Source organism: Calonectris borealis, chromosome 4 (genome assembly GCF_964195595.1).
Source record: "Calonectris borealis chromosome 4, bCalBor7.hap1.2, whole genome shotgun sequence".
In the NCBI taxonomy this organism is placed as follows: domain Eukaryota; kingdom Metazoa; phylum Chordata; class Aves; order Procellariiformes; family Procellariidae; genus Calonectris; species Calonectris borealis.
In genome coordinates, this window is record NC_134315.1 from 27,175,072 (window position 1) to 27,195,617 (window position 20,546).

At 43.8% G+C, this 20,546-nt stretch overlaps 1 protein-coding gene across 3 annotated transcripts in view; it reads right to left on the minus strand.

The window, feature by feature from the left end:
- Nucleotides 1-20,546, minus strand: part of APBB2 (amyloid beta precursor protein binding family B member 2) — a 190,240-nt gene that overhangs the window by 13,352 nt on the left and 156,342 nt on the right. Inside the window, exon 1 of one of the 3 annotated variants that reach the window (XM_075148974.1) lies at nucleotides 15,257-15,708. The exons of 1 other annotated variant lie outside the window; for it this stretch is intronic. In XM_075148974.1, the coding sequence (XP_075005075.1) occupies nucleotides 15,257-15,444 (188 nt within the window). In that variant the 5' untranslated portion in view covers nucleotides 15,445-15,708. Of the gene's footprint in view, nucleotides 1-7,267; nucleotides 7,471-15,256; nucleotides 15,709-20,546 lie in introns of those variants that run through there. One more of the 3 variants, XM_075148976.1, reaches the window with a different exon arrangement.

The following is a 20,546-nucleotide window of genomic DNA, read 5'->3' on the forward strand; positions in this document are numbered from 1 at the left end:
TGGGACGCTCCAGGTGACAAGGGGGCTCACCTGCCACTTTAGTCCTGCCACAGAAGTGCCTGCAACCCTGTTGTCCCTGTAAGAGGAAGAGGACAACAGTCCTGCTCTGCACTTGCGAAAGGGCAGATACTGCCCACAAAGATGTTACTTTTAGTCAAAATGCGATGTGCTGATTTTCTGACAGAGCTGGTAGCGACCCTACATATAGGCCACCTAACGCGCTCCTCTACAGACTGCTGCAGGACTCTTTTTTTTTTTTTTTTTTTTTAATGATTCGGGTTGGAAGGGACCTTTAAAGGTCATCTAGTCCAACTCCTCTGCAATGAGCAGGGACATCTGCAACTAGATCAGGTTGCTCAGAGCCCCATCCAACCTGACCTTGAATGTTTCCAGGGATGGGGCATCTACCACCTCTCTGGGCAACCTGTGCCAGTATTTCACCACCCACAAATTTCTTCCTTATATCTAGTCTGAATCCACCCTCCTTTAGTTTAAAACCATTACCCTTTGTCCTATCACAACAGGCCCTGCTAAAAGTCTGTTCCCATCTTTCTTATAAGCCCTCTTCAAATATTGAAAGGCTGCAATAAGGTCTCCCCCGAGCCTTCTCTTCTCCAGACTAAAGAACCCCAATTCTCTCAGCCTTTCCTCACAGGAGAAGTGTTCCATCCGCCTGATCATTTTTGTGGCCCTCCTCTGGACCCGCTCCAACAGGTCCATGTCTTTCCTGTGCTGAAGGCTCCAGAGCTGGACACAGTACTCCAGGTGGGGTCTCAGCAGAGCAGAGTAGAGGGGCAGAATCACCTCCCTCAACCTGCTGGCCACGCGTCTTTTGATGCAGCCCAGGATACGATTGGCCTTCTGGGCTGCGAGTGCACATTGTCCAGCTTTTCATCCACCAGTACCCCCAAGTCCTTCTCGGCAGGGCTGCTCTCAATCCCTTCACCCCCCAGCCGGTATTGATACCAGGAATTCTTCTTGAAGAAATGTTGATGCCTCTGCTGTTTGCAGCAAGTCTCCGGCATGTGGCGTGGAAAGCCCCTGACACTGTGAGAAATGTCTCGTCTTCGTCCTGTGAAATTCCACTCCTTTGAGTCACCTTGAAGAAGTGCCAGAAACACCACTTCCCACCCACGGGGGTGTTGATGGGTGCAGGGAAGGCGCTGCTGGGGGCACCTGGCCCACGCCTCGGCTCAGCAAATGCTGCCTCAGTACTGCAGCAGTGCACATAACGCTTCCATCGAGCCTCTGCAGCACTTGGTCCTGCAGCTTCTGTAAATATTTCTGCTTGTAATGGTATGCATTCATAAACAAGGCGGTATAGCACAATTACAGGAGAAAATGGAACACCAGCTAGTACATCAGTTTCAACTACTGAGAGCTAATAAAACCCTCGTGGTGGTGTTTCAGACTCACACACCAGTGTTTCACTTTAAATACCTGAACAGCTTGAACAAAGCAGATCGGCTAATTACATGCACGGATTGTGAATATGCATAAAACTTTAGATGATCAGGGCCTGCGTCTGTAAATCTGCTGAGACAGAGGAAGAAATCTGAGTTCTACAAAACCTGTGGTACTGCATCACATGCAACACTGCCAGCACCATCTGTTTTCAAATCATCAATCAAAATTAGCACACAAACCATCCTTCTCCCTTCTGACAGCGCGCGAACAATACTACTGATTTCATTAATTCATGAAGTCACCTAGATGCCCATGCGCTTGCACGAGCAGTCCTACACGGCAGCCCAGTAGGCAGGACCTGGAGCTGGTGGCAGTCTGCTCCTCCAACGCCAGCGGGAGCCCTGCAGCCTTGCTTCAGGCATTCCTATGTATTGGGAAAACAAAACCAAGCTCCACACTCCCTCTTTGAGAAGAAAGGTATGGCTTCGGGGATTCCAGCGCATCTGCTCCCTGCAGCATCAATAACAGAGTAACACTTGGGAAAAGTTTTGTGTTTCCCTACGCAGGACCAGAAGGCAACAGCTTCTTGTTCGTCCAAAGCCTTGAATACCAAATAAGCCAGAAGACTGCTCTCTGATTCTTCTTTCACTTCGGATCCCTTCTGAGTCGCTCCATCTGTAAACCTTCGTTTGACTGCAACTCACTTGAAGCTGATTAACATTTAAGTAAGATTTACGTGCAACAGGCCCGTAATGAATAAGAGCCGAGTAACGTGTTTGCAATAGGAATTTATGGAAAAGGGCAAATGTCTCCTCTTACCATTCCCCTGTCTTTACACCTTGCTGGGAAAACAAGGGAAAAAAGACAGTCAAAAGCCTTTACAAAGCCCACGGCTGGATACAGAGCTAGCATGAGATGTGATCTCATGCAGCTGGAGTCTTCTCTGTCTCAATAGAATGTGTGGGCACATGAAATCTGTGGGATTTGAACCACAGCTCCTGGTAAAATTCCCTTCCATGTCAGTGGGGAGGGCAGCAAGGTATTTAGTGGGAGAATGATGTATTACGTTGCAGAAAAAAGCTGTATATTCTTAAAACTTTATAACACAAGTGTGCCACTTCTGTTGAAAGGATTATAGAGCAAGGGTACTGCATAGTAGGTAATTCTTTTTTTAATCATTTGCACATGTACTACATGATCCACTAGTATCTTTCCAGTTATAGGAACTGGATATAAATCAGTACTCTGGAAAAAAGCTAGAAAACCAGAAAAATAGGTAAGAAAATTATTTTGCTGCACAGGTGGGTACAACTAGTTCTGCTGAACCTTTAAAAATTCAGTAGAAATTTCTTTATTTTGAAACAGTACAGGACTAGAGAGAGACATCTTTAAAAGCAATTTAGAGAATTGCAAAGGCAATGTAAGGTACTAAGTAGAAAGGAATTTCATTTTTATTTGCTCTTTTACTCTCTTTAATTGGCAAATGTCTACAGTAATTGACTAAACCTTAGATAGCCATACCTATTTAACACCTGGCTAAGCATCACTTAGCTGCTCAACCTTGGATGAATATAATCACATTAAATGCAATTTATGCTAATGCTGTCCTGTTTGAGTAGTAGTCATAGGCATTTGCCACTATTAGGCTAAAGTCCTAGGAGACAGCCCAATTAAATACAGCCTGAAAGAGCAGCACATCCTCCATTATCTTCTCACTATAAACTTATTTCTTCAAAGAAGTGTAGAACTGCATTAATCCTTTTTTTTTTTTGTTAAAAATCCCCAACACCCTAGCCTTGAAGTCTAAAATAAATTTTTTTACTCTTATCAATCAAAATTAAATTGCTGCTATTTAAAACAACTATATTAAAATGGCAGGAAAATGTAAATTGCTTTACAGATTTATGTATTACAAATTGTATCAAGAATCCTTGAACCAGAAAATTATATCCTCTGGGCTTGGCTTAAAATCGATTGAAATTCATCCAGAATAGCCTACAGAAGATGACTGTTGATTTCTATGTACTGGTGTACAGACTCCTGTGAACTGCACAGTCACAGAGCACACACCGCCGGGCTGTGGGGAAACCGTCTCCTGAGTCTATAACCTTCAGGCTTCACTTTGCTTTCCTGCAAACAGCTGACCAGCGATTTGTGAAAGCAGGAAGAAAAAAGGGGAGAGCAGCAGAGCGGGGCCAGAAGGCACCCGGCGGGAGGCTGGTATTCACCAGTGAGACATGAACGTTCATGGGAGCAGAGTAAACGAGCAGAGGGGAAGAGCAAGGCAAGTGAGAGGAGACACATGAGAAAAAAGCGGATAAACATAACACCAACAAGACCATGCTCTGATGGGTTTTTTCCATGACACGTAAATATTCTAGTATCACAAACAGCAAAGATGAGGTGCAAGAAATCCTGCAGTAATATGTATAACAAAAATTAGAGATCTTCTGGATTAACATTTTAAATCTTTTAAAAAGACTGCTCTGTCACGTAGGAGGAAGGGCACTGATATAGAGCTGAAATGAAGTCTGGGACTCTGTTCAGTTCACTTGTCTTTTTATTAGGCTCACGTCAAGGAATTTGCAAAGTTAGGGAGAAAAACCCAAAGGTAAGAAACAAGAACTAGATGAAACAAACAGGATTCACACAAGCGGCAAAATCTGTTTGTAGCAGATTTACTGAGGACCTTTCAACTGCCATTTCACCTACCGGATACCAGACAGACACCGAATGAAACCACTGCTTCCCTTCCACACCTTCCAAAGGAAACCCACAGCCCCTTCTCCAGGTGACTATACTAACCGCTTTGGATTCAAATCCTGCAGGAGGAGGAAGAAAAATAACTAGTCCCACAAGTCGTCTCCTTCCCATTTCTCCCAGATAGTCACAGTGCATTTAACCACATGTACTCCTCTCTCCTCAGTGATTAGAGTTGGAGGAGGTGCAAGAGAGAATGAATTTTCCCTACATTTCTGACAGTTGCTGGCAATCCTAGAAACATACAAAAGCCTTGCAATTTTTCTTCACTCCAGGCGCTCCACCCCACAGAGCTCCTGCACCTCTTTGGCTGCTCCCCAGCTACAACCCAGAATGGCAGACTTGGCCACCGCTACATTACCTTGGTCATTAATTTTTCATCCAAGTAGTTAAGATGCCCTCCCAAGCAGAGACTTTTGGGGGACTTTTCTTATTTCAGTTCTCACACCACTTCAAAATGGGTTTCCTTGCAGCAAAACATCAGTTCTGCATTTATTAAATTCTCCTCAAATGGTCTGGCATTGACACAGCGTAGCTTGTTTTTCTAATTCATGCATGAAGTTTGTAGGGCAAATTATCCCCTGCTGAAAGGCTGTTTGCTTCATTCCTCGATAATGTCACTTGCTAACTCTCAAGGAGGAGCTATGGCTACTTTGTGCGATACTCGGAGGCTTTAATCTGGCAGCCCTAGAACACACAGCCTGCCAGTTTTTCTTTGATGTCTTATCATGGCCACAGTTCTGTGTGCTTCCAAAATTTATTAAAACCCTCACAGAGCTGATACGTCCGATTCCCAGCTCAGCTCTTCCGAGCCCAGTGCTTCCAAGCCTGAAAAGCATTTGCACGACTTTCACTCCAATTTCCTTCCTGCAGACTGATCCTCACGAAGCCACAGAAGCCGATCCCCCAGACGCATTTCCCATGTCTCAGCGCTGCCACCACCTCCTCTGGCAGGGGAGGGGACAGGACTCCTGTCAGCTGTGCCACCACTGCCTCACTAGCCAGAAAGATGGCTCTGAGATGTTACAAATCATTTCCCTTTCTACTACCAAGGGCTATATTCCACTCCCACAAAGGGCCACAGATTTACATAGATGGAGTCATGTCAAAGCGCGACTCAGTATCTAAGCTCTCCAGATCCATGAGCTGTGTTAACATAGTGACAACAGTACAAATTGTACAGCTAACATATACGTTCCATGCTGGTCCTCCTTCCCAACCTCACCTTATGATCATATGTGGCTGAAGTACTACTGTCAGGGCAAGGAGGACAGTCTATCACACGTGCCGTGGTCACTACCAAGACTGCCCTGGAGACTCGCGCTCTTGTAGCACTGGCAGCATGAGGAGGGCCCAGCTAACAGTATGCCACATCCAGCCTGGGGCTCAGATGGGGCTTACTGCTGCTCACCAACTGCTAGACAGACACGGCAAGTTGAAAAGTCAAGCAGCAGCTTAGACCTCAGCTTGTTTTTTAAATGAACTTAAAGGAAGACAGAACTTCAGGGACAGATACTATGAAAATCACTGACCACTGACTTTATCGCTGCAAATTTTTAATGGTGAAATTTTTTTTTTTGTTTAATTGCTTCACAACATTTATGAAATGTGCATGGGCAGGGGGCTGCCTTCCTACCCTGTGCAGCACAGTTTTCAAGGTAAGGGCACACAAATGATGTAGGTTGTCAAGGCCGTTGTAGTTGCTGCTTCTCCTTTGTAGCATTGCAAAGTGGTGGTTTAACTCCCCAGGATGGCCAGTCTAGCATTTCTGATGAATGCTGAACTTCCTTAAAAGAGATGAACGTGTTATTATGCCTGTGAACCTCTGAACAGCAGATCCTGTAAATCTGATTTTGACAAATTAGTATTTAGCTATTTTTGACAATGCTTCTACGTTCCAGATCTAATTGGAAGACGTGGGCCTTTGTTTATAAGGAATATTTAAAGATTTAATACAGAAATACATCAAGTTGAGATGCTCAAAGCACTACTACAGATTTAACTGAAGACGACAGCAGACTACACTAGAACAGTTCATCTCTCTAGTGTGATTTGTTTTATCAGCAACGCTTACTAGTTCTCCTTTGTTCTTTATTATTCAGACAGAGAACACAGCAATTGTGCACAGCCACTACCCACGAATCTGCTTGCAGCACACTTTTGCCAGTGTTAGTCTGGGAGGATCATCGCTTCCCACATGCATGAAATCTACATTAGATTGCAAAGCCATAATCAGAAAGTTCAAACATTTCTCTAGGCCAACGCCGCCTAAAGAATTGATTAAAAACCCGTCAAGTCTGGAAACCGTTCTCATTATATTCCACAAAGCAAACGCAAGGAACGGTCCGCATCTCTAAACCACATTCCTTCCACCCAGTCCCAGTATCAAGTCCTTGCAATTTAGAAGAGCAAACAAAGCCCAAATCTCATCTGAGGGATGCAATTCTATCAGTGAGAGCCTTTGGAGTGGCTGCAGCCCTTGTGCTGCAAAGCACCTGACTACAAAGCCTTACTGTGTGCGCTCCCATGAAACGGGAAGCATTGTAGAGAATCCCAAACGATCCCTTTGTACATCCAAACAAATCAAACATGCTGGGGACAACTTTTCTCCGAACTCAAAAGACAAGCGAACAACCCAGCCGGATCCAAAACAAATACTAAAAATAGGAAATAAACATTGATGCTTCCAACTCTTGCCAAACGTAGCTCTTAAATCCCCTACTCTTAGCATCCTGTTTTTTAATTGTTTTTAAATAAAAGGTGGGATTTTAATATCACTTTCCTGCACTTCAGATTACAGAGAACAACATCATCTAAATTTTAAACTCAAAACAAGAAGCAAATATTAAACCCCACTGCATTGCATGATTTTAAACCATTCTAGTACTTGAGGGTTTGGGATCTGGAAAAAAAAAAAACAGCAGGCAATTCAACTTGACAAATAATGTTAATAGCAAGGTGAAAAGGTGACAGAGAGATACGAATTTACTCACTGAAGTTTAGCTTCTGTTTACTGATACAAGCAAACCAATACAAGCATTGTTTGGTGGATGCCGGAAGGATAAACACACAGAATAATGGAAAAACGAAAATCATTTACCTCTCTCTGAATCCAGGGAAGCATGAAGAAACAGAAAGAGCAAGTTAGAAAGCACTCACGCAGACAGAATTCCAGCATATGATGAGACACAGTAGCTGAAAGAAGTGCTGCATATTTAACGTTCGCTGTTTGTTTGTAGTAGGGTGTATCTAAGCATACTGCCACTATTTTCTACACTTATTTTGGTTGAATCTTGTTGCTCTGAAGTTTGTATATTTGGAAACATGCAATGAAGCCAACAGGCATCAGCTGAATTTAGAGAGGCAGTGCAGACATATCAACACTGGGAGGTAATCAAGCTTAAAATACCACACACAAGTCTGGGAAGTAGTATGCAGAAAGCATAAATAGACATACAAAGTGCATGAACTTTCCTTCTTCCAAAATAACACTATTTAAAGCAGACACTGACAAAACAAACAAGAATAATTCTTCAGGCTGTGAAAACCTTACGTTGTTTAAATTGAAAGAGTGTAAAGATCGTTGTGAGTTTTTTTAATGCCTCTTCCAAAAGCTCATGCCCCAAGGTCACTTTGGCTCCTGAAGTTGCACCCTGAAGAAGTGACAGCCTGGGTAACAACCTCACATGAGCACTGAGCTGAAGCCAGGACGTATAAAATCACTACACATCTTCATTTCTGAAGCACTTCAGCAGCCACTAACTCATGGTTCAACTTAACCAGCACCCCTTTCCCAAAGGCGAAGGCGGGCAGGAGAGCCACAAGCTTCCCTGGCTGGGGGCTGCCTTCTCCCCCCTCCCGCAGAGCTGCTCTGCCGGCCCTGCTCCCTGCCTGAGCCCCGGGGAGGGCTCGCTGCAGGTCCCCAGCACCCACCGCAGCTGGCTGCTTTCTAGGTCACGCCAGCCACCACAAAACACCCATTACCACACAGGGTTAGCTGTGCTGGGGAATGAGGTGGGTTGCTGCCTACTTCTCCCCACCCCTCCTTAAAAACAGGACACCACTTTATGCAGTGTATAGTGTCTCTACAGGGATAACAACCATTCCCCAGAAGAGAGCTGTTTAGTCCTGCTCTCCCACCCCTGCCTCCTGCATGCATCTCACAACTCCCCTTTTTTAAGAAGGGCTCATCTCCAGTGAGCATCCTAGCAAGGTTCATCCATTGTGCACAAAAACGCGGGACCCTACATCATCCTGTTTATAACTGACTGAGAAAAAAGTAGTGGAGTGGAAAAATCACCCCGTCTCAAGTAGTAAGGGCAGGATTAAAGACAGAGCACACTGAAGGGAAGGGATCCAATTCCCATTAGACATCTCACTTTAGCAAGCTTGCAAAGCTTACAGGGATCGATCTGTTACTTAGAAATGGCTTAGCGAGTAAATCTGGGAAAAACACAGGTTTTCTAAGTCATATAACTAAATGTGCATATGGTTAGCTAATGAATCCGTCCAACACGGGAGTGCAAGTCACACATGGATGCATATGTACACAGCTAAAGGTTTAATTTTTCTTACGTCGAGATCAAACCTCTTCTGGTGCAACTTGTACCCATTGCGCCTTGTAATCTCCATGTGGCTCCTTGTGAAGAACAATCATTCACTGGAATGACATCTGCATGAATGTGATAGAGTCCCCATCCCAGGAGGTTTTCAAGATGTGACTGGACAGGAAGCTAGACAATCTCACCTAGGCTCGCTTTCCCATGCAAGGTTGGATCAGATGGTCTTTTGATGCTCCTTCCAACCTGGGCTGTTCTATGATTCTATGAAAGCAGCCAAGTTGGAAAGAAGATCCATATTTACAAATGTAATGGACATTTACAGAAATTTTACAATGGAAGTGTGAGACTTAGCCTCACCGTAAAGAAGAAGAAACATAGGGTGCTCTGCTCCACTTCCTTCCATGCAGTGAACTGGGAATTGCCCTTTTCCAATATCCAGTGGTGATCTGTGTACATCTCCCCAACCAAAGCCCCACTCATTCCTTCACTTCAGCTACATGGGCTTTCTACTGGGCTTTGCAGAATCGGCAAGGACTTCACCATGTCTATTGCTAACATTTTATAAATTAAGAGGTTAAAATTAGATCTCAGTATTGCAAATATTGGAAGTTTTTCAAGCCTAAGCGGCCCTTGATTCTGTATTTCAATGCCAATTTGAAAATCAGAATTGAAAAAGTACTGAGTATTGAAAAAGTACTTTTACTCTCCTGGAAAATACAGTCAATGTTTCTATGTGGTATGAGAAGCAAAATATATATAATTTTCTTCATGCATTGATCACTGGATTAATGTTTGTCCACTGAAGTGGACAAACAGAGATTACCTCTCAGAACAAAGCTTGTATTGGAAAAATCTTCCAGCAATTTAGACACAATGTACTAGGGGGAAAAAAAAGTGGAAAAGAAATGTCTTGGATCTAGCAGATTTTGAACACAGTACAATTAGACGCAAAACATGACCTGCTGCTGCGAACTGTTAAAGGGAGATCTGTTAATTCCCCTACCATTATGCAAAATACAATTGTACAGAACAATCACCATTGCAGCTGCAAGCACAGACAAAGAAAAACCACAGGAGGAAATTCAGGAAGGTGAGAGAAAGATACGAGCAGTTGCGCTGCTGGACTTGCCCGAGCAGCGAGGAACGAGCGGGGGCTCCGGCTGGGGGACTCCCACACCGTGGGATACATGCGCATCAAGGGGGGCTGTATCCTGCCTCTAACCAGCTAACAGCTTTCCAATTAACCCAATATCTCCTCATAGAGTGTCTTGTAATTTATGAATTATTTTCACACAAAAGACTATTTGCCTGTATTCTCTTCACATTCTGGTAGCTCGAATATGGTTGAATGATTTACCTTTAAACTTAAAATAAATAAATAAATTTTTAAAAATTCACCCTAAGGCTAAAAAGCAGACATGGAAAGTTTCAGTTCAAATAGCAGATTTTGCTGATGGCTCTAAGTGCCAGAAACGCCGCAAGAGCAGCTGTGCAAGTGCTTCGGTATGGTGCTCTAGATATCCTTTTCCAAGCTGACTGAGTTAAAAGGGGTCAAGCCAGAGCCTGCCAATACGGTGGGAAAATGATACCTAGAAAATTGTGTCAGGGCTGCTACACAGGATTTGAGATTCATTTCTGAGGGGAAAAGGCCAAGGCCTCCAAGGAAAACAGCCCACAACCTTCCAGCCTGCAGAGGCATGAGAAAGGAGCCCCGCTCCTAGAGGGGGCCCCACGGGGACGCTGCCTCCCTGGGAAGGGGGTGACAGTCTTCTCCTCCCTACCACTTCCGCCAGGCCCATTTATTCCAGGTAGTTTTCCAATTAGTGCCTTTGGAGACAGCGCATTACGGAACTGCCGAGGATGCCTGTGTCCCTGATCACCCTCTTTGCCCCGCGCTCCTCTCGCAGAAGGTCGTACCGGGCCCAGGGACGCATCGGCGGCAAGACAGTTGCAGAGAGCGGTGTTACTGATGGGGCACCGTCCTGCAGGACAGGTCTTCACAATACATGACTGACTGAGTATAAGACAATTTCTCCTTCCAGCTCCAGGTTTTGTACATCAGTGACTGATGCAAGCTGCATCGTGGAGGCCAATCGTTGACATACAATGCCCACCCCACAAGCTGAAGCGTAACGGAGGTTTCACCTGCACCATGGCTGCAGGAACCACACTTGTTTAGCCTGTAGACGAGGTGGGCTTGCTTAGCCTGGAGATGAGGTAACGGGGGGAGGATCTAATTAATGTCTCTCACTTGCTCATGAGAGGGTTTAAAACACAGAGCAAACCTACGTTTCTTTGCCAAGAGAGCGGGTAAGCCCTCAGAGAGGTACTCCAAGAGGCTGCGCAATCTCTGTCCTTGGAGATTTTTAAAAATATCAACCAGGAACAGCCCTGAGGTGATCCTGAACCCTGCCCGGCTTTGGACAGGAGGCTGGTGTAGGTGACCTGCTGCAGTCCTTTCCAGGGTAACTTTTTTCCTGTGACTCTGTAACAGAAACGCCTCAACCCACACGACGGAGACGTGCTGCGCAGATGGACACGGCGATGCTGTGCTTACGCAGACGACCAGCCTACGGGCCTGTCTCAGCGGTGGGCAGAGGGAGGCCGGCAGGGGCGAAACGGCATGCCCGAGAGCCCCAGCAGCTCAGGTGTCCCGCGCGCCCACCCATCCATCCCCGTGACCTGGGCAGATGTGCTGGACTCCAAATACTCCGTGATTGCTGCTGTTGTGTCTTTTACTTCAACAAGGGCCACTGTAAGACTACAACGTGATGGAGAGCAAACCACACCAACAAACGCAACAGGGTTTGTTCTTGTTGGCGTCTCTGATAAGGTATTTAAGGACCAAGGTGATGCTCCCATGCTCAGCTAATGTTTTAGCGGGGCACCGCACTGCATATGAGCCTGGGAGAGCGTACTCCCCTGTACCTGGCAGAATGAATTTAAGTCTACAGCCCAACCATTTTTGTGACCGACGCATTCAGCTACCAGGGTGAAGAGGTTAACACTTCACAGCTCTTCATTACTGTAGCTTCCCCTGGAGTCTGGCTGACTGTAACTTCCCCAATTGTCTTTTTTGAGCAGATCAGAAAAAATAAGGCTACCATGCGTCACCTACACCCTGAGCAAGTACGGAGGTCTGCCCTCCAACCTCTGCAGTCCTTAAACATTTGGGGGACCACACACATCAGCAGCTCTGGCCGTCTCTCTTCCTAAGAGATAACAACCAGCTGAAATGTCTTTGCTTTCAATTACTGGAGAGTTTTAGTGGAGTAAAACACATTTTACTTGATTAAAAATAATGATGCACGGCACGAGCCTTTCGTCTTTATTTACAGTTATGAGTACTTGCCCAAGCATATCCTCTGAGGCACAGAAGAGGCCCTACTCTGGTTTTCTAATTTGTAATTATGAAGTCTAGTAGCACTTAATGCAGCAAAATGTTTATGTAAAATGTATCTACACCTCAACAACATAACACGAACAAATAAAGGAAACAACCTTCATTTCTGTGCATTTGGAAGTCTCTCTCTTGCTTCAGGGATGATTATTTCCTTCACTTATGTATGCTCTTAGAGAAATATAGTTGCTTTCACTGGAAGGAAAATGGCTGTGGTTTATAATTTTTCTAAGGGTTTGGTAGCTTTTTAACCTCCTCCCCCCCCCAAATAGTCCTTAGGCCTTTTGTCTTCCAACAAGTATCAGACTATTCCAGCAGACTGGCCTTGAGTTTCTGGGTCCCTGTCACCACCAGGATGGAGACCGAGTAGAAATACAACTAACGCTTTCTGCGGAAATCCCCTGCTCACTGTGGGCCAGATTGTGCCATCAATTTTTAAGCAATTCTCCACTGGTAGCAAAGAAGATTTCTGCTTAAAAATTGATGGCTTGATCTAGCCTTCTGTTGTTAATCATATATTATGAAGACTAATATAACCTAATCAGATTCTATTTTTAAAATACAAAGAAAATATGAGGCAGCCTGACACATTATATGAATTCACATTTTGGAAAGACTGAATTGTACTCATAAGACCAGAGGCTCTGAATCAGTAAGTCCCACTGATAGTTTGGGTGTTAGACACCACATTGATATCCGACAGGCAAGCTGGTTCCTTGTTATTCCTCAAGTCCACTCCAAAAATAAACAGCCTCAGGTCACTTCACCATTTCTTCAGGGTTTCCCCTCATCTGCACACACTAAATCACAGTGACTGAAGACCTGAGATGAAAGAGCAGGTGCCCTTACAGCTCCCTGCAGCACATGGCCACCCCAGGCACCTCCTCGCCTGATGTAAGCCAGGGGTGTCTTTCATAACCCACTGCAGACCATTGCTTTCTCTCTCCTTAGGAAATGTTACGTTTGGCTTGTTAGGGAAAATAAACACGTTTCTGACAGTATTTCAAAAGAAATGTGAACAGCAGGCCACCTTCTCCCCAAATCACCAGACCACCATTTTAGATGGATCCGTTTGGTATGAGGTCTTCTGTTTTAATTCTTTTAAGAATTATTAAATTCAGCCATAAAGATATTCCAGCACATCAATTTGGAAACTTCTTAAAACACGTAGAGAACACTTTAATATCACATCAAAATACAACAACAACAACAACAAAGTATGTTTTCTCTGGGAGGTACCAAACCAAATTCGGGCACATGCCAGTTATTTTCTAATAGGAGGAAATGAAACTGAACACTTCTTACTGACTTGATATTCCCTGCTTTAGAATTGTTAAATTTCAGGTTTTGACCTGGATTAACTTCACCCAGAGAATAAAGACATCTCAGCCTATCTCAAACTACACTGGAGACAAGTCTGCGCTCCAACACAAGTTAAATCTATACAGAACAGTTGAATCAATACCAGCACTCTAGTATCAGCCAGATCAGAATTTTGTCCACAGTAACACGGAGTTCTACTTCATGTCACAAAACACAGGAAACTCCGTACGGCGAACCAGAAAGCCTGCCTAACGGGATACCCAACAGGCTGTAACAATACAAGAAACACCACGGACATTCAATACACACCTTAATTACCTTAAAATACTAATATAAACAGTTTGTTTGATCCTCATCTGTATTCCAACTGATCAGTGTTTAAAATATCTTCATAGATAGGGTTATTTTATCTATTTATATATACCTATTGTTGTAGAAGGGAAAACTAATCTGTATGTTATAAAAAAATATTCTAACTACTATTACATAATAAAACCCCACTATCTTTCTCTTTTTCTCTTTTAACTCGTTATGAAAATAAATAAGCCAATTTTTACCGAGAAATGCTCCAGGGCTAAATAATATCCTTTTCTTTACTCACAAGTTGTTATAAATACATTAACTGCAAGGCAACAGCTACAAAAACGTAATTAAAGCCATAGTTTTAAGAGATGAAACACTTCATACATTTCTCTCATAGAGATCAAGACTCAGCAACGTTTGCTATCCTTTAAGAAAGCAAAAATTACTGCACAGAACAGGGGGAGCGATGAGGTTCCATAACATGCGAGAAACCTAATTTAAGAGTGAAGCTGCCGAGTTTAAAGAAAAAGATAAATGTGCTTGTCTCTCTCCCCTCCCCTCTGTACCCAATGTAATGAGAACTCAAAGCTATATATCAATTAACAAATCAATGAAATTTCTCCTACTACAAATTCTTTATGAATATAGATAGGATTAAGCAAGCACACAGACCTCAATATATTACATTTAAATCATGAAGTTTCCTCTTCTGTCAAAAGAGCCATTAACCATTTCACTTCAGCTGAAAACATCTTTACATGCATGTATCCCCACACATGGTGTAATGCTGCTTCTGTCTTTACACGTTTACTTCTTTTGGAGCTCTACAAAGATTTCAAATTGCACAATCTCCACTGTCAATTATGTGCTGAAAGAAGAAAGCCCAGACTAGCTAGCTAGAAGTTAGCTGGGAATTACACATAAATAATTATACAGGCGCTGTATGTTTGGGGGAAAACACAGGGAGGTTTCTTCTCTTCAGTAAATGAGGTTTCTGCTGTTCTTAACTACAGCATCTTTTCGTCCATTAACACAGCATTACCATTAAAACTATGATCATCCTCTACAAATCAGGCTGATCAATATGCAGCCAGTAACCGCAGCCAGTTTAGAAACATGTAATTCTGAGCTGAACACAGACCCCCAAACCTATTAATGATCAAGATCCATTAGTTAGCTGACTGCTCAAATGAGCAACATCTGAAGGGATAAAGGAGAGGGAGAACAGAATCAAATACTTACGGCTCAGCACACAGTCCAGCATTTCTGCCACAGTGCTCTCCTGAAGGTTGTTAAGTGTCACTCTTGGAGAAAAGAGATCTGACTTGCCGTTGTCACACTAGGAGCTGTAATTTGCCTTGCAGGCATTCACACAGAAGCTTTAGACTAATGGACCATAGCTTTGAAAATACAGCTCGAGACAAAGGCTACTCTTAACATGAGATTGTTGTCTGGAGGGGAAGGCCGAGGTTTTTTTCTTGTCACTTTTTAAGTTTCTTACCTTTTTGTTGCAGCAAACAGGAATTTAATGCCAAGCACGTCATACACAAACACCCAACTCAATGCTCTGCCTGGTCCTGTCTTCGTTAGTGTGTATCTATGCATCAGATGATGCAAAGTGCACTTGATGCAGCCGTGTACTTGTACTTCAACGACGGGGGCCGAATACCCCCGAGAACAGCAGCTCATTCATTTTGCATCGAGTTGAAGCACATCATGTCAGCTCCCACTCTCCTCACGGACTGTGCACACTTGTGTTCGCCGGCTCCAGCTGTGAGCGAGTGGGTGCTTCTCCCTGGAAGGCACCGCTCTACCAGGGGTGTGTCTTTTCCTCCCTTCCCACCGCTTTTACCATGTGCTCTGACCCGCAGAAGCGGCCCCTCTCCTCCCCCTTTAACAAATCTTCACTGCTGTGCGTTGTGTTTCTAGCCTGTAAACTTCCAAGATTAATCTGCTGTGACAGAAGCAATCTTTTGGGGAAAGCTGACGTGCGCAGGCAGTCTTCCCCTCCCAATTTTCCAAAACTAGTGCAAAGCTTTCACAGCATGACTCTGAGCTGAATGCAACAGAGAAAGAAAGTCTCTTTAAAAGGCAGCAAAGATTTACGGCCAAATCCAAGAATTCAGACAGAAGTACAACTACATTTACTTCAATGAAATTATACCTGCTTATGCTAGAAGTGAGATTTATCGTTGAGCTGTAAAAACAAACACACCAAATAATTTGATTTTCCAAAACTGACACATGCAATAACAGTAAATCTAATTTAGAGGTGTTGCTTGCACTAAAGGTGACAGTAAACACAACGCTCCTGGAGCTCCGGTTTTTATTCAGCAAAACTCCCCATCAAACATGCTCAACCAGCAATAAAGAGCTACTTCCCCAGGGACTGCACTCAAAATGTGGCAGGGCTTAAACCCCATCCCGGGGTGTTCAGCTTTCACAGCTACCCACGGCATTGCACATCACTCCTGCTGGATGCAGGAGAGGACTGGGGGGAGGCAAACTCCGACCGAGGCACAACTGCAACGGCACGAGGACATGGGTCACCACCCTGCACGTCACTCTTCTCCATCCAAGGGACTCGCTCCTTCAAACGTGCCAGCGGAGCTGCTCGTGGGATCACACCCTGCCCTCCTCAAGGAAAATGAGCCAACATGGCAAACGCCCACCAACCAGCCTCTTTAAACTAGCTGAGCTCAACGGAGTGAAAGCAGGGCAGGGAACGTGACCATGGGTATTTCCACCAGCAGATCTGAGAGGGTGAAAAGCAGTTAAGGACAATTTTCTGGCAGTCGCTTCTTCCAGATGCATTGGGAGCAGGATGTTTGTTCACAGCCTAAACATCCCCTGAGAAGTCTACTGAGGTTCCTTTCTTCCTTCCTTCCTTCCTTCCCTCCTGCGTATCATCAACAAGGTTTGGCAGGACCAGTTACGCTCAAGCGACAACCTGTGCCATCCCGAAAGCTTTCCACTGATTTCCACGGGAGTAACAGGTTGGAATTTAATAAACAAATCTGTTGATGCTGCCTAAGAAGAAACAGATCCAACTCTTTCTTTCTTGGATGTGCTGGATGCCCAGCACTAACAAGAATTCAAGGCCATCTAATAATTTTTGCACTGAAGCAAACAAGTAAGTTCTCGAAAGTCTTGACACAAATATGGAACTTGTGGGGAAAGAAAGGGGCATTTTTATGGACAAGTAAAATGGCACCTGAAACCGGTTAAATGCAGTAAAATATACATGCACTATATTTTAAATCCAGGTTCCAATACGCATTCAACATAACTTGTTTAAACTTGCAAATGAAGACAGAATTAATCTGATAACTATGACAACTACCCTTTTCCATTGCTGTTCTCCTCTTTTACTCTCAGCAAGTAGCATACAACAGGATATGGTAGTCTTCCAGCTGGCCAAACGACAGCACCCGTGAGAACAATGTCACACTCTGGCTTAAAAGGCTTCTAAGGAGAGAAGCCAGACTTTGCCGTTTTAATATGCTGGAACAGTTTGTGGAAGAGAACCACTCTTCCCTGAACCTCTCTTCAGTACAAGAAAAGAGATTCAGCAGAACTTTGGAAACCTGTAAAAATAAGTATTATTAAAACTATGTCCCAGTCTTTGAGTTTTTAGCTGGTTATCCAGTAAATGACCTGGGACTGAATTCTAATCCTGTGTTGGTTGTGACATTTTGGTATATGATCGATGCCTGTGCACCCTTCAGTGATGATACGGCTAGCTACAAACATGCTGGCTCCGTTGTTGAGAAATACCTTGCCCCGGTATCAGCATTTCAGCTTCCCTTCTCCTTGCCCCACACTCTCTGCTCCTCTAAGTTTGTTGTTTCTAGTTGCTGTCTATGGAAAGGGCAACAGATTTACCTCTGCCACCAACAGTAGGAAAATCTCCCGGGACTTGGCCAGCAGGCAGTTTCTGAAAATGAAAAACAATTTGGACCCAATGTCTTCCCGTTTGTGCACACGCGATTTGTTTAGTAACCAGAACTGTGCCTCGTGTTTGTCGTTCTGGCAAAACTTAGCTTTACCAATCCTCAATCCCACCCAAAAATGTGAATTCAAACATGAATTTAAAATTTTAAGTATAGGCTTTGGGGAGTGGTGCTGTCTGATTTCTGATTCCTTAAAGTTTACTTGGCCAAATATGTGTGTTCTGAAAATGAAAGATGAAACTCACACAGAAGTCTTCTTTCATGAGCTGGATATTTTAAAGAATCATAGTCAATAACTCAAGTTTTGAAACGAGTCATGGAAGTTGCAGCACTGAACATCCGCTGCCGAGTTTGGCTGACAGGCTCTCCCCAGCAACAACTGCTACCATCAACCACATGAAAAAATTTCCAGCGCAAACACTGCACCGAGTCCCATTTCCCACTGCCAGCCAGCGCTGTGAACTTGCAGCCAAATCACTAGGCAGGAGGGATCTTTTTTACTGCACTTTACCTACAGGCTGCAAAAGAAATGAGCTGGTAGCAGGTAACGGGTCAAATTTACACTGACAAAAAGATCACAAGCAGCCAGCCCTGGCAAGGTGAAAACTGCCCAGGAGAGCTCTCAGCTGACAAAGATCCAACAAATTCAACTCCTGCACTGCCAAAAATGCCAAATTCAAGGCAGCAGGCATGTTTTGGGGCATGCCTTGTGTATAAATACAACATGTGTTTTTCCAGCCTCTCCCAGCTGTCACGTGCTGCCCTCTCATGGGTACTCAGCTGGGCTATATGTCCCCAAGTTGCTGTGTTCCTCACTGGAGATAAGGTTCAGCCAAACTCATATTCAGGGAGGGGATATTTAATGCCGTAAAGAATCTGGGCAGATCTCCATGCACTTGGCAGTGATTATGTGCCCAACTCTCTGGTTAAACTGCCAGTGAACAGCAGGGCATCTGAGTAAATGAAATTAGTTTATATTCTATACACAGGGGTAGGATCATGTTCTCCTCAAATTGATCAAATGTTCCTATTGCATGGCCAGAAGCTGTTTACCTTAGAGCAGAATATCGAGTATCCCATCACACACAGCCCTGGTAATACCAGCAGAGCTGTGGCTAGACTAAAGAAACAAAAACACAATCAGCGGCTGAGATCCTCAAACCCACTGTAAGTGTGTGCAAGGACTGGATCCAAGGTTTTCACATATAGAAAATTTTGAGGAAAAAAGAAAATCAGTTTATGAGTAGGGAACCGGGATTAAGGTTGCAGTTTATTTCAGTTTGAACAAAAGGAAAATGATATTATAAAAACAAATTCATGTTGTGAAGCCAAGAGCATATTTTTGTGGGTGGAGAGGTAGGCAGCCCTAGCAGCTGTGCTCACACTGTTGGCTCACAGTTGTAGACTTCTAGACTTGTAGTCCTACACTTGAGATAACAGCAGAAGCAGGTTTGCATCCCAGCTCCTGCACCTGCAGCATTCAAAGCTCCACTTCTGCCCTACAGGAAGGGAAACAAATGTTTCCCAAGCTTGCCCTGCCTTTTGCTATTCTGAGGCATCCATCCTATCCTGAAGCAAAACATTTTGACATTTCCAGGAAACAAAAAATTAGTCCTTTTAGCAAAACTCAGAGCATACAAGCAATTTTGTTTAGTTTTTAACAACGTAGAAGAAACCTCCCACCCCATCACTGTGATCATCTATTTTCATCACAAATTATCGAGCAGCAACAGCAGTGCCAAATCTTCTAATTTATCTGAAATTTCATATCATTTTCAAAAAGAGGGGGGACAAGGTGAGGGACGAGTGAGGAAACATTTAATGAAGTTTAAATCCTGGATTCAGACAGGGACATGAGAATCTCCATATGCACAACAAAACAAGTTTCCAGCACCCATGGATGGATGAGGAAAGTTTGAAATAATACCTTGAATCCTAAAGGCTCAAAAGTGACAGACTGAATACCATTTATGAATGCCTGGGTTGGCAATATCCCAGAAGGGCTTTGTTTGTTTTTTAGGCTAAGGCCCTTGAAGCCACGTATGTACTTCATAAATGAATAGAGGGCACAAGAAATCGCTCCGTTTGCTTTGTCTAATTCACCTCATTATGTTCCTATTGGTAGCTGAGCAAAAGCAGCGATAAGAAGTAATTTTCCGAAAATACACGAGTGCCCAAACAAAAGATAAAAAAAAAGAATCTTCCTTAGTGCACCTGTTTTCTTGTGGGTTTGGATAACATTTTATCTTAAATGTACATGTACATTTTTGGAGATACACACATAAAGTTTAGATTCTTCAAACAACACCAAAAGGAGCAGGCAGAAAATAAACTTCTTAATCAATGAAGAAAGACTGATTATAACCAACTCCAAAGCAAAAGCTATTCAACACATCCTTAGCAAACTGAATAGACCTGCTATCAGCTTGCCAAAAGAAGGACCTTAACTACCATGAGATTGTGTCTGCAATTGCAGAGGACAGACCACAAGGACCCAGGTGGACCCTTCCACTCCCAGCTACTGAAAAATTATTCCTTAAGTAATCTACAGTTCCTCTTTCTGCGTCTTCCTGACAAATACAGCATCATCTCAAACACTGCCACGTGTCAGTAACAGCCATCCCAGAACACAGGCAAGCTCTCTTGTACAGGTGCTTGTCTGAAGTGGAAGAATTAATTTACTTCATCAATGTTAAACATAAGATCAGCAGCATACCAGGTCAAATATTGAAGCCAGACACCTAGCCTGACCTTGCAGACCTCAAACTCTTTCATACTCCTCAAAGGTTCATAGCAGGCTCCTTACTTTTCCACTTGCTATTTTGTTCTTCTACATGA